General features: G+C 37.5%; 1 protein-coding gene across 1 annotated transcript in view; it reads right to left on the reverse strand.

Annotated features, from left to right (window-relative positions):
• Window positions 1-13,297, reverse strand: part of LOC140171645 (inactive tyrosine-protein kinase transmembrane receptor ROR1-like) — a 462,163-nt gene that overhangs the window by 2,170 nt on the left and 446,696 nt on the right. Inside the window, 9 exon segments of the mRNA XM_072194972.1 lie at window positions 3,259-3,446; window positions 5,132-5,282; window positions 5,798-5,892; window positions 7,763-8,178; window positions 8,587-8,617; window positions 10,836-11,039; window positions 11,042-11,133; window positions 11,607-11,637; window positions 12,278-12,720. Of these exon segments, the coding sequence (XP_072051073.1) occupies window positions 3,259-3,446; window positions 5,132-5,282; window positions 5,798-5,892; window positions 7,763-8,178; window positions 8,587-8,617; window positions 10,836-11,039; window positions 11,042-11,133; window positions 11,607-11,637; window positions 12,278-12,720 (1,651 nt within the window).

Here is a 13,297-nt window from a genome sequence, read left to right on the forward strand (position 1 = left end):
AATGAATTGTAAAATACTTTCGCTAATTTATTGACGGACTTTACATTTTGCCCCAAAACATGAGTCTGTCAAATGAATTTGTCAACAAAATACTTTGGCTAATTTATTGACAGAAATTGTTGCTAATAAATCAGTCATCTGAACAATGACATGTAAATTTGATAAGATATTGTGCTTTTGATATCACCAGTTAATCAAAAACAAATATCAAAAATTTTAAAGAACCATTTAACATTAACAGCACCATGCACGACTAAAATATCATTCAACAGGCACAATAAATAAACTTGGTGAAAAGAAGAACTGCAAAGACTTGGTGGCAATGATGATGATGAAGACATAAAACTTTGCAGAACATTTCCTTATCTACAAATTAGGAACTATAGTAAGAATGGGTGGAAAACTAAAGAATGCAAAATCACACATTCTTAAAAGTCCCTATATATGAAATTATGCTATGATTGTAATCTGGCAGTGTTTCTATAGTAATCTGGCAGTGTTTCTATATTAAACTGTTTTTAATTTGGATCATGCAACTCATGTGCTGAGCAAAGTACTACATATACTGTATTCATTCCATTAAGTGCAAGCAAGTCATTTTAGATGGACGTTAATTGTACATAATTTACGCATATAAAATGTCTAAAAACTGTTAGTCCATCACCATCTGGCTGTTATTATTACCGTATTTAAAAAAAAAAAATTTATGTTAGCGTGCCATCACATGGTTGGCAATGCTGAGCAAAAAAGGGATCTTACAATGTCTGCGGCTTTGAATGTTGAAAATCGCATTGTTACAGCCTTTTTATGTGCATTTTGACATGGACATGCATAAAAATTGTGACATTGTGCACCATAAATGGAAGCTCCACTGGAAACTTTTTAGTCAACAATTTGGGCATTTTTTTGGACAAAATACATTGAGTAGGTAAACTTAAAAACCTTTCAGGTGGGCAGTTAATAGCATCACAAGTTGAAAAGTCGCTCGGTGGGCACTTCTTGGAGATCGGGCATTTAATGGAACGAATACGGTAGATTATCATTTGTGCACAATCTTGATTAAATATTCTGTTGATTCATTTGCCTCTAAAATGTAAAAGAAAATTGGTTGAATAAATTTTTTATGAAAGAAGCAAATCTCCGAAATTCAAATGGAAAGAGGAATTTCCTCAGATATTGCTTTGTTACATATTTTTTACATAATGCTAAAGAATCAACTTATACATCTTTGAGCAGTAGATCCCAAACACTTCATTTTACCAGAAAAGTTTGTTTGACTGTTAAAAAGGCACTTTTAGGCAAGACTAATCTAAGCTACGAACTAACTTTTTGCAATTAAGGTTAACATTTTTCAAATGTTTGTTTTACATAATATAATATTTATAAGACTCAACAGAATAAATATATTTACAAACAATTAGAGCCAACCATTTCATGGTCGCCATGAAAAATAATATTTACATCTGGAAAGTTTAGAATAATTTAACATGACCCAGCAAACTCAAAACATTTTTAAAATATTTTAAACATGTCATGTTTTGGTTTTGGTAAAAACGTTCTAATAACATTAAATGTCAGGCTTTATAAAGGTCATGAAAATGTTTTAAAACATTTTGTATGAAAACACACTGCAACAACATTTTTTTCCAACAAGTTTTCCAAAATGTGTTTGAATGTTATAAAAATGTTTACACCCTTCATATACCCTTTATATAACCCAACATTTAAACATATTCTGGCAACCTTTTCTAACCTTTTGTGATAAATGTCAAAAAACGTTTTGTGTTTGCTGGAAAATACACAAGATTTATTATTTCTAGATCAAGATTTGAGAACAAGGACTCAAAGACTTGGGTCAAAGGATTAATATTAGAATGTGTGGTTTGGATTAAGGGTTAGACATTACTGGATGGATTAGGATCAGGATTAAAATATTTAGGATTAGTATTTAGGTTAGGATTAGGATGGAGTAACTTCCATTTTAAGCCGGGGGCCACTCACGTTTCATAGTGTACACATGTGCTACTTGATTGTCATAACATACCCTAAACAGGATTTGCCCGTTATGACCACAAAGTTGCCCCAAAACAGGAAATAGCAGGATCACTAAAATGCCCTCTAAATGATCCTATTAGGAGCTTAAAAACAACATTTATTTCTTTAAAAAAAAGAGGGGGGGGGTTGACTCCCTAAATGAGACTCGTGTTCATTCCTTGAAAAGGACCTTTTTTGCATTTTTCTGGTCGCACATAATGTACACTATGAAACTTGAGTGGCCCCCTGGCCTTATATTTTGAAGTTACTCCAGTTCTTGGATCCCATGCTCATGATGTTGGATTCACATGCTCATACCAAGGGTGTTGAAATGGCCCCTATAAGGATTCAAAAATGGTCAAACTTATCCCAATGTATGACCTAAAAATTACACACAAAAAACACAAGGTCCAACTCTTTCCTGAACTTTTGCAAAAAGAAATTGGGAGTTTTTAGATACTCTTTCCACAGGTTTCACTGTAATGTTCATACATTCATAGGAATTTCTTGATGATTTACAGCATATTTGATACCCTATATCCAAGACTTCTGTTAAGTTCATGCATGTACAGGTAGTCAACCCATAATCCAAGACACTCTCTCCCCTCTCATCCCACCTACCAGTGAGGAACAATAAGTTACAATTGGACCACAATCTGGTCACGCGCCTTAAAATATTTAAATCATTTTTTGGTCATGCTTTCTTCATGTCAGAAAGATGACCAGGATCGACAATAGGATTGAAAAGAATAAATTTTACTCTTAAAGAATTGAAATAATCAAAGATATAAATATATCACGCAGCATAACACATTATCTTAGGGCTGCTAAGAATACGCAACTGCGTTATATGCGGCTCAATTCACGTTTTCTTTTTTGTTTTGGCAATTTTTATTTTGCGCGGATTTGGAGAGTCCCTTAACCTAAGAGCCAAGTGCTGCAATCATCTGTGGTTCATTTTGCATTTTTGGCAGGAAATCACATATTTTTGCATTGTTTGAAAAATCGTGTATTCTTAGCAGGCCTACGATTATCTGAACATCATAGTACCACGCTTTGCGTTTTCCAATGTTTTAGGTCTCCAGGAACAGGATATGTTGTGAAGAATTGAACATTATTTTGTTGTTGTGGATGTTGTGGTTGTGGTTGTGGCTGATGTTGTGGTTGTGGCAGATGTTGATGTTGCTGGGCAACCGTGGCAGGATTACGTGCACGTGATAGTACCTGTTGCTTTTGTTGCAATGACACCATTTCTGAAGGGCGCCCTCCTAGGCCAGTCTGCTGCCCGTTGCGTTGCCGGAAGCACATATAGACGCATGCACAGATGACGCCGAGGATGAGGATCATGGCGACGGATGGAATCAGGATGTAGATGACTTCTGTTTGCTTGACGGGCTCAGCTAGTACACCATCTGTGAGAAGCCAACAAGAAAAGTTAATATATTAAATCAAGCAATTTTATGGTGGGCACTCGCATATAATGGCACGCGACATGTGCCGGTCAATAGACACCCTTTTTTCTGCAAATCTGCCACCCAATGACCCCCTTTTTTAATCAACTTACACCAATGACCCCCTTTTTTAAAATTTACACTAAAACAGAAATTTTTTGCAGACTTCGCTACAAAATTGTAAAAAACAAGGTGACAACTAAAGGTTCTTTTTCAATTTTCTATGATCGATCTCAAATATGTTGGTTTTGACATTGGATCAAAAATTTGCCACAAACAGAGATTTTGACAATTTCTCATGAAGACTAAGGACGGTTACACTTATAAAGCGACTAACTTGCTTCCCATGGGACTTTTCAGGGGATTATGCTGTAGTTAGTTTGGCGTATAATTGGCAAACAAATATTTAGTTTTTGTTACTGGGTGCATACATGGATCGAATCCATGAGTTCCTACAGTCTGAGGGCCGATCTGAGGGCTGATGACACACATTCGATGAGTGTACTGGGTGCATCAATAAATTCCTATATGCTTACGTAAATTCACATAAGCGAGTGCCAGTCACACATTACGCAATGCGGAACTAGCGCAAGTGCTTTCGCCAATTATGATATGAAGAAACTATACCCAGTGCTCGAAATAAGCCAAATCTTTAAACAGGAAACCTTGCCAGAGCAGTTCTTGGGTGAACCAAACCTGCCTGGTTATCAAATCAATGGTGCTAATGGATGTTTTAATGTCACTGCATCCATTAGCACCTGTCAAATTCAGAGATAACATTGTCTCTGATTAATTTAGGTTTGGGTCATCCCAGAAGAACTGCTCTGAGGGGGCTTCATCTTTCAGGGCTATTTCAAAGCTTTGGATTTTAAATCATACAAGCCCAAACTTGAAAAACATCAATGTTACAATGGTCCATATTTTGTGACAGTTTTGCAAGATTTCGGACTCATCATCAAAAACAAGTAATCCTATGGATCATGTTGAAGTCAGTATTGAGTCCGTCTTGCTCACTTTGGTGACAAAAATTCACAATCCCTGTGGGTCGCAGGGGAGCCTATTGGTGGGCTTTCACTCAGTGATTTGTACAGGCGTTTGGCCCATTTAGGGCCCGTCTTTTTATTTTCGTACAGATATTACCTATTTGAAATTATTTGCCTGATGTTTTGGGCTATTCCAGTTGAAATCCACACTACCCCTGTGGAAGATTTTGGAAATATCTTCCACAGGGGAGTATGTTTTTCAAATGCAATTGGTCAGAGGTAATCATTTTGAAACTCATACTCCCCCTGTATTATGGCTTTACCTATATCTTCCACACTGGAGTGAGTATTACAAATGGAAGTTACCCAATTATCTATTCTATTCAAAATTGATACTCCCTCTGTGGCAGACTTTAGCAAAATCTTCAACAGGGGAGTGTGGATTTTGAAAGGGAATAGCCCATTGACCATAGCAAACATTTATCTGCAGCATTTTCTGACAAATATTGCAAAGAAGAACAAAGGCGCCAAGCAATGCTAATCCTTTGAGTAGTAGAAAATCAAATATTCGCAATGGAGAGTGGAAAACGCAGCATTTTTTTCAATGGAATACTGGCCTGACAAACACATTCGATGAATCGAATAAAATATAATCACACTTACTGCATTTTGGTATATCACACTTCTCTGCCCTGACATCTGGGTTCATTGTGAAGCACCATGGTTTGTCCTGACCATTGCCAGGGTTACGGCAATAGCTATGGCCGCCGGCTAGCTCACGGTAGTCAGAAGATTTAAGGTAGTGTATGTGGGGCTGAAATAAATGAAAAGAGTAAAGTTTGGTGTAAAACATCTCTTGTTTTCTTGTGTACAATAAAAGGAACATAGTAACTGCATTATACTTGGCCCAGAATGGTTATTTTTGAGTTCTTGGGAATTGGGCTCCACAAGGATATTAGGCCCTAAAGAGTAGAGACTCAAAATTTCCCCGTGCGCAAATCTCCCCACAGACCCTGTATCAACAAGCAAAGTCCCTGCGTATTGTATGCTGTGAATTCTCGCATATTCATGAGGGCCGATTGTTCAAATGTGCCGTGTCTAACAATCACACCAGTGTTGTGTGCCTTTGCATATACGTGGTAGAGCTTTGCGTGCCTTCTCGATTACCCGATAGACCGTGAAAATATGTGGTAAGTGCATAGCAGTTTTGCCTGTCACATTTCATGGAACAATCGGCCCTCATTACCAGGTGATGCTGAGACTTGACTGCTTGTACGCAGTCTGTTATCTTCTTCGTCCATGAATCTACCATATTGACAGGATCCTTACCTGCTGTGAATCCCAAGGCTGACATAGGTGACCAGACTTGGTACGATTTATTTTGCCTCTGTAATTTACTCCTGTACCATTGTAACAAGAAGCCTCTGTATGAAAAAGAAAATCAATAATGTCAATCAATTATTGTAAGATAATTTAAAGAGATATTTGAGAAATGGGAACTGACCAATTCTGTAAGGGACCGCTCACTATTTATGCCTCGGAATGGAGGATTTCAAATTTTTTGATGAAAAATTTTGTGCTCCTTTCTTCGCTTCATTCAAAATTATGCATTCCCCCTTATTTTGTAACATTTTTCTTAAACGTTTCACATCCCCCCCTCTTTCCTGGCAAAACCTTTGGATCCCCTCTCTTGCTCACAAAAAAAAATGCATTCCCCCTAGAATCCCCCATTCCTAACCTTGCATAAAAAATGACTGCTTCCCAAGTAGGGTTTTGGAACTACTATGGACTACATAAAAAGTTGAATCTATGATATATCCTATAATTAGAGATAGGGTAATGATATAATTTTAAGGGTGGAAACAGGAAAAGTGACACTTTTAAAATGTCATGGTGGCAAATCTCTTGAAACCTTATGAAATACCATAAGCTTTTATCTTGCATTGTTACAAGAATGTTATTGAAATTTCTTACAATTATTCACTTCATCTATATAGAGAATAAAATGCTCTTTCCACAGCACATGAATATTCATTAAGGATTCACCTAATTCAATCATGTGGCCAGTCACCCTATTGAACATCACAGATGAATGAATTTTATAAGACTGAACTGTTCACTGCTATTCAATCAAGGATTATCACACCTCAAGTCAGTAAATATTTTGGGCTTCTTTTGTGATGTGATAGGCTAAGCCATGGACCATGACAGCCAATAAAAATATCAAAGTGCTGATATGTATTTTCTCATCCATACTACAAAAAATCCTAAATCTTCCAAATATTTCAAGGCCTATTTTCCCTAACCAGTGAACCATATTGGTCATTTAAAAAGGCATTTCTGTGTTATTCTGACACCACTATTATATTCAGATAGATTTCAAAATGAAAATGAGTTGTAAAGCATGTAATGTTCACATGCGCATAAAAATTGCATAAATTTTACGAATGATGTTGTTCAAAATTGTCATGCTCACATTTTTTGTTTTTATAGGCATTTCATGAAAATATCATTAAATGCCACAAAAATGATATGGTGCTTTTCAAATTGCACAAATTTTGTAGCCCAAAAATTATGTGCTTCACAGTATCTTGCCAGTTTCTTTCAGGCTTCTATATCACACCAACCCCAAATTTATATAAAAGTGTCCTCTGAATTGTCAGGGGCGTAGCAAGAGCATCAGGGGGCCATGGACAAGGAGCAGCACGGGCCCTTTTAATCAGGGCGGGATTTACCTTATGGGGGCCCTAGGCCAGGCCATAATTTGGAGGCCCCGAACTCACGTGCCGAGGAAGGCATGTGCACTCAAGTCAGTGACCAAGTTTTTGCTTACGTATAATATAGTGGGGGGCTAACATAATCTGTTCCGATGTTACTATGACATTTCGCGCAAAGCACACGAAAAAAATTCAGTTTCAGACTATTTTAGCTCCAGATCAACATGGATTTTGCCATTTAAATCCGCGCAAAGTGCGATTTTTTTTACAATTTTGCCCTATTTTGGTTAAAAAACATGCTGTTATAGGGGTTGAAAGAAAGATGCATAGGGCAATTTCAGGCCCCCAAAATTGTGGCCATTCTATGGGTACTCTCTTGGAGTCAAATTTTTGTGCAAAAGTGGGGGTACAAATCACTAAAAATCTTCAACATTTTTTTTGAGGGGAGCCTCTGACTGGGAGCATATGACATGCCTCTGGTTACCCCCTCTTAAGTCTTATCATCTTAGCAGACTGAGACTAGTGCTCTGCACATTGAGTCTTTCCAATCACCCTACATCTAATTCCAACTACTCACCGCTAATCCCTTTTATAGCCGGTATACCTATCCGTACACACTTTTCGCTTTCCTTTGTTCCAATTTCAGGAAGCAGAGAGCATTCTGGAAGTACCACTCCCGGATATTCCTTTGCAATCTCATACTCTCGTTTACATATGTCCTGTTCAAGGATTTCACATTCGTCACGACATAGGTCACGACCTCTTGGCTCTTTCGCTGTGGTGTCGCAAAAGGGAAAGGCAAAATAGCAGAGTGAAGGTATGGCATATTGTTGGCACTTTGGACTGAGATCGTCGGCTATGACCACAAACGCCCCAGTCAGACGTTCTTCTATTGTACTTTGTTCCAGGTAGTCTGTTACATATATACTGTTATTGCCGACGAAAGTAGAGCACGTGGTACCACGGTAAGGTTGACAGTACCCATTCTGAGGTCTGGAAAAAAATTAAAAATAATTACCAAAATCAATTAATTCAAAATCGAGGTCCTGCAAAATCTAGATCAAATCTAGATCAAAATCTATATCAAATCAACAGCAAAAAACAGGTCATACTAATATTGAAACAAATAAAGCTGACACACAAAAAGAATGATATGAGTTCTATAAAGGAGATCCCAAAGTATGATATATGGGTTCCTAAAGTATGATATATGGGGTGTCATTTCTGCCCCATGTACATGATTTTTCTCAGGAGGAGCATGCATAAGCAATGCACACTATTGTTGACCCCAATTTTTTCACACCAACACCGTTCGTTTACCAATGACCTTCGATGAACTGACGGCCATAATGCCCCCCTGGCTACGCCACTATGAGTAGCAGCATAAAATAGAATACTTACATAGTCTTGCCTGGTTCTGATGTTCTAGTATCTGAAAAGTACAAGATTTCATTACAAAATCATTAAGAAATCAATGCTCAAATTATGCTTTACTAATGTTGACATTTTATGATACAATTTCATGAAAATGCAGTTTTGGTGGTTAGATGTAAGACTTCAAGTTCTTCCCATATGCACAAAAAATGTCTCCATGTATGACTATTAATATTCATCTTCTTAAAAATGAGCATGTTGAAGAGGTCCATAGTTCAAAAATAAGCTCTAACCACATTTGACCAAAAAACAAGTTTTGACCAAGTAAGTTCAAAAGGTCATTCTATGAGAATATCCATTGTATTGGGACTGAAGAACTTGTGTCAATACATATTGGCATGTTTGACATCCTAGTCACAAGGAGCATCATGTGGACAGGGTAAATTTGCATTTGATCAAAAACAATATAGACTTTCCACCCTAACTTACTCAAAAGACCACTATTTTGGGTATAAATTTCACAATTTTATATAGGCAAATGTTCATATTTTATCCCATCTCAAAATATCGCTTGTACAAATCTGGTACTGCCATTGTGCAAAGTAAAGAATAAGCTTTTATTCCCACAATATCAATTGTGCAAAAAAAATGTCTCTCTCTTCGAAACGGAGACAATTCAACAATTCGATATCTCAGATGTTAAGTTTCTTTCTTATCCTTTTTCCCTAACAAAATCAAAAACTCCCAACTATAAAACAGTTTCCAATGCCAAAGCTAAGCTAAAAAGACCACCAAAATGTCAAAATTTTCATATTTTTTCCTCATCTCAAAATATCACCCATACCGCTTGAACAAATCTGGCACTGCCATTGTGCAAAGTAAAGAACAAGCTTTGACAATGTTCTTCTGAACACATTCTCACAATTCCACTTGTGCAAACATATTTCTCTCTTATTGAAATGTAGACAATTTGATATCTCAGATGTAAGGTTCTCTCTCTTCAGGGTATCCTTTTTCACTAACGAAATGAAAAACTTCAACTATATAAACAGACTTTTCAATGCCAAGGCTAAGCCAAGTAATTCACTAAGCCATGAGTTTGACACTTAAACAGGATCAGTTTCACTAATGTATTAAACTCAATCACATTTCTAGTACAAAAGTGTTTCCCAAAGTTTCTCAGGTGATAAAGCATAAGTTTCAATGGACCCAAGATTTCAACACTTCTGACGATATCACTTTCACCATGCAGGAGTAGAAACTCAACTCTCAGATCTGTAATCTAATAAGTTCTCACTTGTCTGTTTTGATTTGAATGTCTTCTGGTTGAATCTGTTTGTCAAGTACCTCCTTTAAATCTTCAAACCCACTCCCATAACCTCTCAAACCCCTTTTTGTGAGCGATTTCATTCTACTGATGCAAGCTGATATCACAGGGCCAAAGTTTTAACACTCTCTGGTATCATTTTCACTAATGTATCGACAACTCAATTCTCCGTCACATACTTCTCCTGGGAAAGTTTGCATTTCTTTTCACTACCCTTCTTTTGTTTGTCATTTTCCAACCCGAAATGTAAGGAACTTTTGAAATCAACATTTTTGTTGAAATTTAGAAAATCTGCTCTCAAATTACGCCGGGATCAAAATGGGCGTAACTTGAAACTTATAACTGAGATAATGTTTCTTTAATTGTTTTGTTATACAATCAAACCAGTATACACCCTAAGTTGAGCAATGAATCTGTGTGTCTCTATTCACTATTCAGTCTTTTGTGCTCAAAACACCTAGAAACTTACCTTTTTTCTAATACTAGAACAAAGGTATGCCAACTATTGTGTTTCTATTCTTCAATAATCATGTTGACCATAAGTAACCTATGCATGTTTGCGCAACTTATTTCTCTCTCTCTCTCCTGTTTGCGATCTCTCTATTTCTCTGTCTGTATATGTCTTTATATGTCTCTGTCTGCCCTGTCTGTATGTCTCTCGCCTAGGGGTATAGCTAGGGGGACAATAGGTACATTTCCAGGACACTGTGTTGAGAGGCTGTTGAATCTACACATTTTTGTAAGGGCTATATATAAAACCGATCACTTGAAAGTCAATATTGTCACAAAAAGTTTGAAATGCTGAGAAACTCTTGAGTCGATAAAATGACGTTTGAGATGGACTCTTTTTGTACAGTGGGTTAATGGGGGGGAGTTACAGTTTTGTTGTGCCTTTCGGGGTTAAGAGAAAGCATAAAATGTGAGGTCCTTCCCCCAAATATATACCCACCTAATCTGACATATAATATTCCTGTCGTAGATGATGCCCCTGCCTTACTATCTGCTGAACATGTGTAATACCCTGTATCTGTCGTCTCTACAGTCTTGATGGTCAGCTTTGAGCCCCACTCATACGTTCGTATGTTGAAGCCCCTGTACCTCCGATCACTGGTGTTGATCTCGACGTCGTTTTTATACCATCTGTAGCGTGGTTTGGTCGGCCCGTTATGCGACATCGCATTATTGCCTTTTCGCCTGCGTATAGTGTTTCGTTGTTCATTTGTCTTTCTAGATGGATGTAGTTGCCCCTGAAACAAAAGTATGAAGAAACTTTACCCCATGTGTTCTACCTGCTGATTGGTTACAAGATTACTATTAAGGTTTATTGAGCCAATCAGCAACATGGTAAGAATGGTGGTAGGGCTGAAGAGGCTTAACCCCGTGAGTACTACCTGCTGATTGGTTACAAGATGACTATTAAGGTTTATTGAGCCAATAAGCAACATGGTAAGAATGGTGGCAGGGCTGAAGACGCTTAACCCGATGAGTCCTAGCTGCTGATTGGTAACAAGAATAATATTATAATTTATTGAGTCAATCAGCAACATGGTAAGAATAGGTGGTAAGGCTGAAGAGAGTTGAGTTGAAATATTAAGAAACTGTATTTTAATTGGTCAATAATCATGTGACTAACCAATCAGAAATGATGTAAGAAGCGGCAGTAAGGTGCATATGCCTACATTTATTTATTTGAACAACAACAAAATATTACACAACTTACCTGGGACTCTGGAAAGGAGTAATTGTGGCAACTGTAGAATATAAATAAATTAATAGATATTAATCAGTAATCATAATGTATCAATATATTATATTTCGCTTAGTAAATGATGACAAAAAATTCCTCAGATTGTGCTTTAGTGCAGTTGGAGTCAAAGTTATATATAATACCGGCATATGGTTAAGAACCACAGACCTACTGAAAGACATTGTCAGGACAATGCAATAAGTTATAAACCTAGTGGTACTCAGTACAAATATGGGGATGTGCTGCAAGCATATAACACTCAGTATAATTGACTAAACAGGGGCATTCCGCAAACATGGGTAGCATTTTTGGTCTTTTGGTAGATCAATTACCCCTTTTTCTAAACATTTGTTCAAAATTTTCTCAAATTTTTTGGAAAAAATTTGCCTCACTGTACTCAATATTTTCGAAAAAATATCCAAAAATTTGGGGTAAGTTTTGATGACAATTTTAACTTTTGGTATATCGATGAGTCCAAATTTCTTGAAATTTTTTTATATTGATAGGTCCACTTTCAAATTCTCAGCAGCAGACCCCTACCCAAACCAAACTTGAGTACTCCCCGGGTTATAAGCGATATTAAAATCCAAAGTCACTACAACTATCTTGCATTCTGGCAATATAATAAACAAATTGTTACCAACCTCCTGAATCTGAAAGCCCCAGCCTCATACAAGTCTCGCTTCCAGGCTCTCCCACTGCTGGCAGCTCGGAGCAAATCGGCAAAATCCCGATCAAATCCAGATCCACCTTCGTATCAATATATTGGTAAAGATCAGAGCAGGTGTCCGTTTCCAGCAGGTTACATTCATCGTGGCATAGCTTATGTACCGACATCTCTTCATCCCCCTGGTTGCACAGGGGGAACGCCGTTAGACAAATGGACGGTCTGATATAACGATCGCACGTTTCGCCGATATCGGGCAGGGTCTCTAACCGGACGAAGGCAGCTGTAAGTTCTTGTTCAATGTCTTCTTGTTCTTGTCCGGCTGCGACGTAGATGCCGGATCCTTGTTGGATGTGCTGGCCACAAACTATGCCTCTGTACTGTTCACATCTGGCAATGGATACGCTGTCATCAATTGAACTGCATTGAAAGATAAATTAATGGAGAGAAAGATTTTTATATTAAATATGGAACCAGATCCATTAGCAGAGGCTCCGGACAATTTTAGATCTGGAGGAGGGGTCACAATGGCGCCTGGCCCAAATTATATGGGACCGGGGCCAATGGTACTTTTCCATAGCCACCAAAATTATTTGGGGGTGCCCCTCCCCCTGGTTCCGGAGCCACATATCTGGTATAGGTCTATACCATAGGTAGATCCAGGGTGCAAGCCGGGGAGTGTAAAACCTGTGAATTTATGCAAATCAGCCCATTTCAACCAATTACAACCTCTCCCATTTTAGTAGTATACAATGTGGCAAAGTGATGGATGAGGCTGTCATCAATCGGCATTCACTTTTAATTAAACAATTGAAATCTATAATTTCATGGACCTTCCAAAGATAGATACATAAATTACTTTATAGTTTGAGAACGAATGACTTGATAGATATGATGAGCTTTAATAATTACAACAAAATATGTAAAGACAGTCCATTTCCTGATCATTAAAATGCCTTTATTCTAGTAACACATCTTATTTCAATTGATGCAGTTC

The sequence above is a fragment of the Amphiura filiformis genome, chromosome 1 (genome assembly GCF_039555335.1).
Source record: "Amphiura filiformis chromosome 1, Afil_fr2py, whole genome shotgun sequence".
Taxonomy (NCBI): Eukaryota; Metazoa; Echinodermata; class Ophiuroidea; order Amphilepidida; family Amphiuridae; genus Amphiura; species Amphiura filiformis.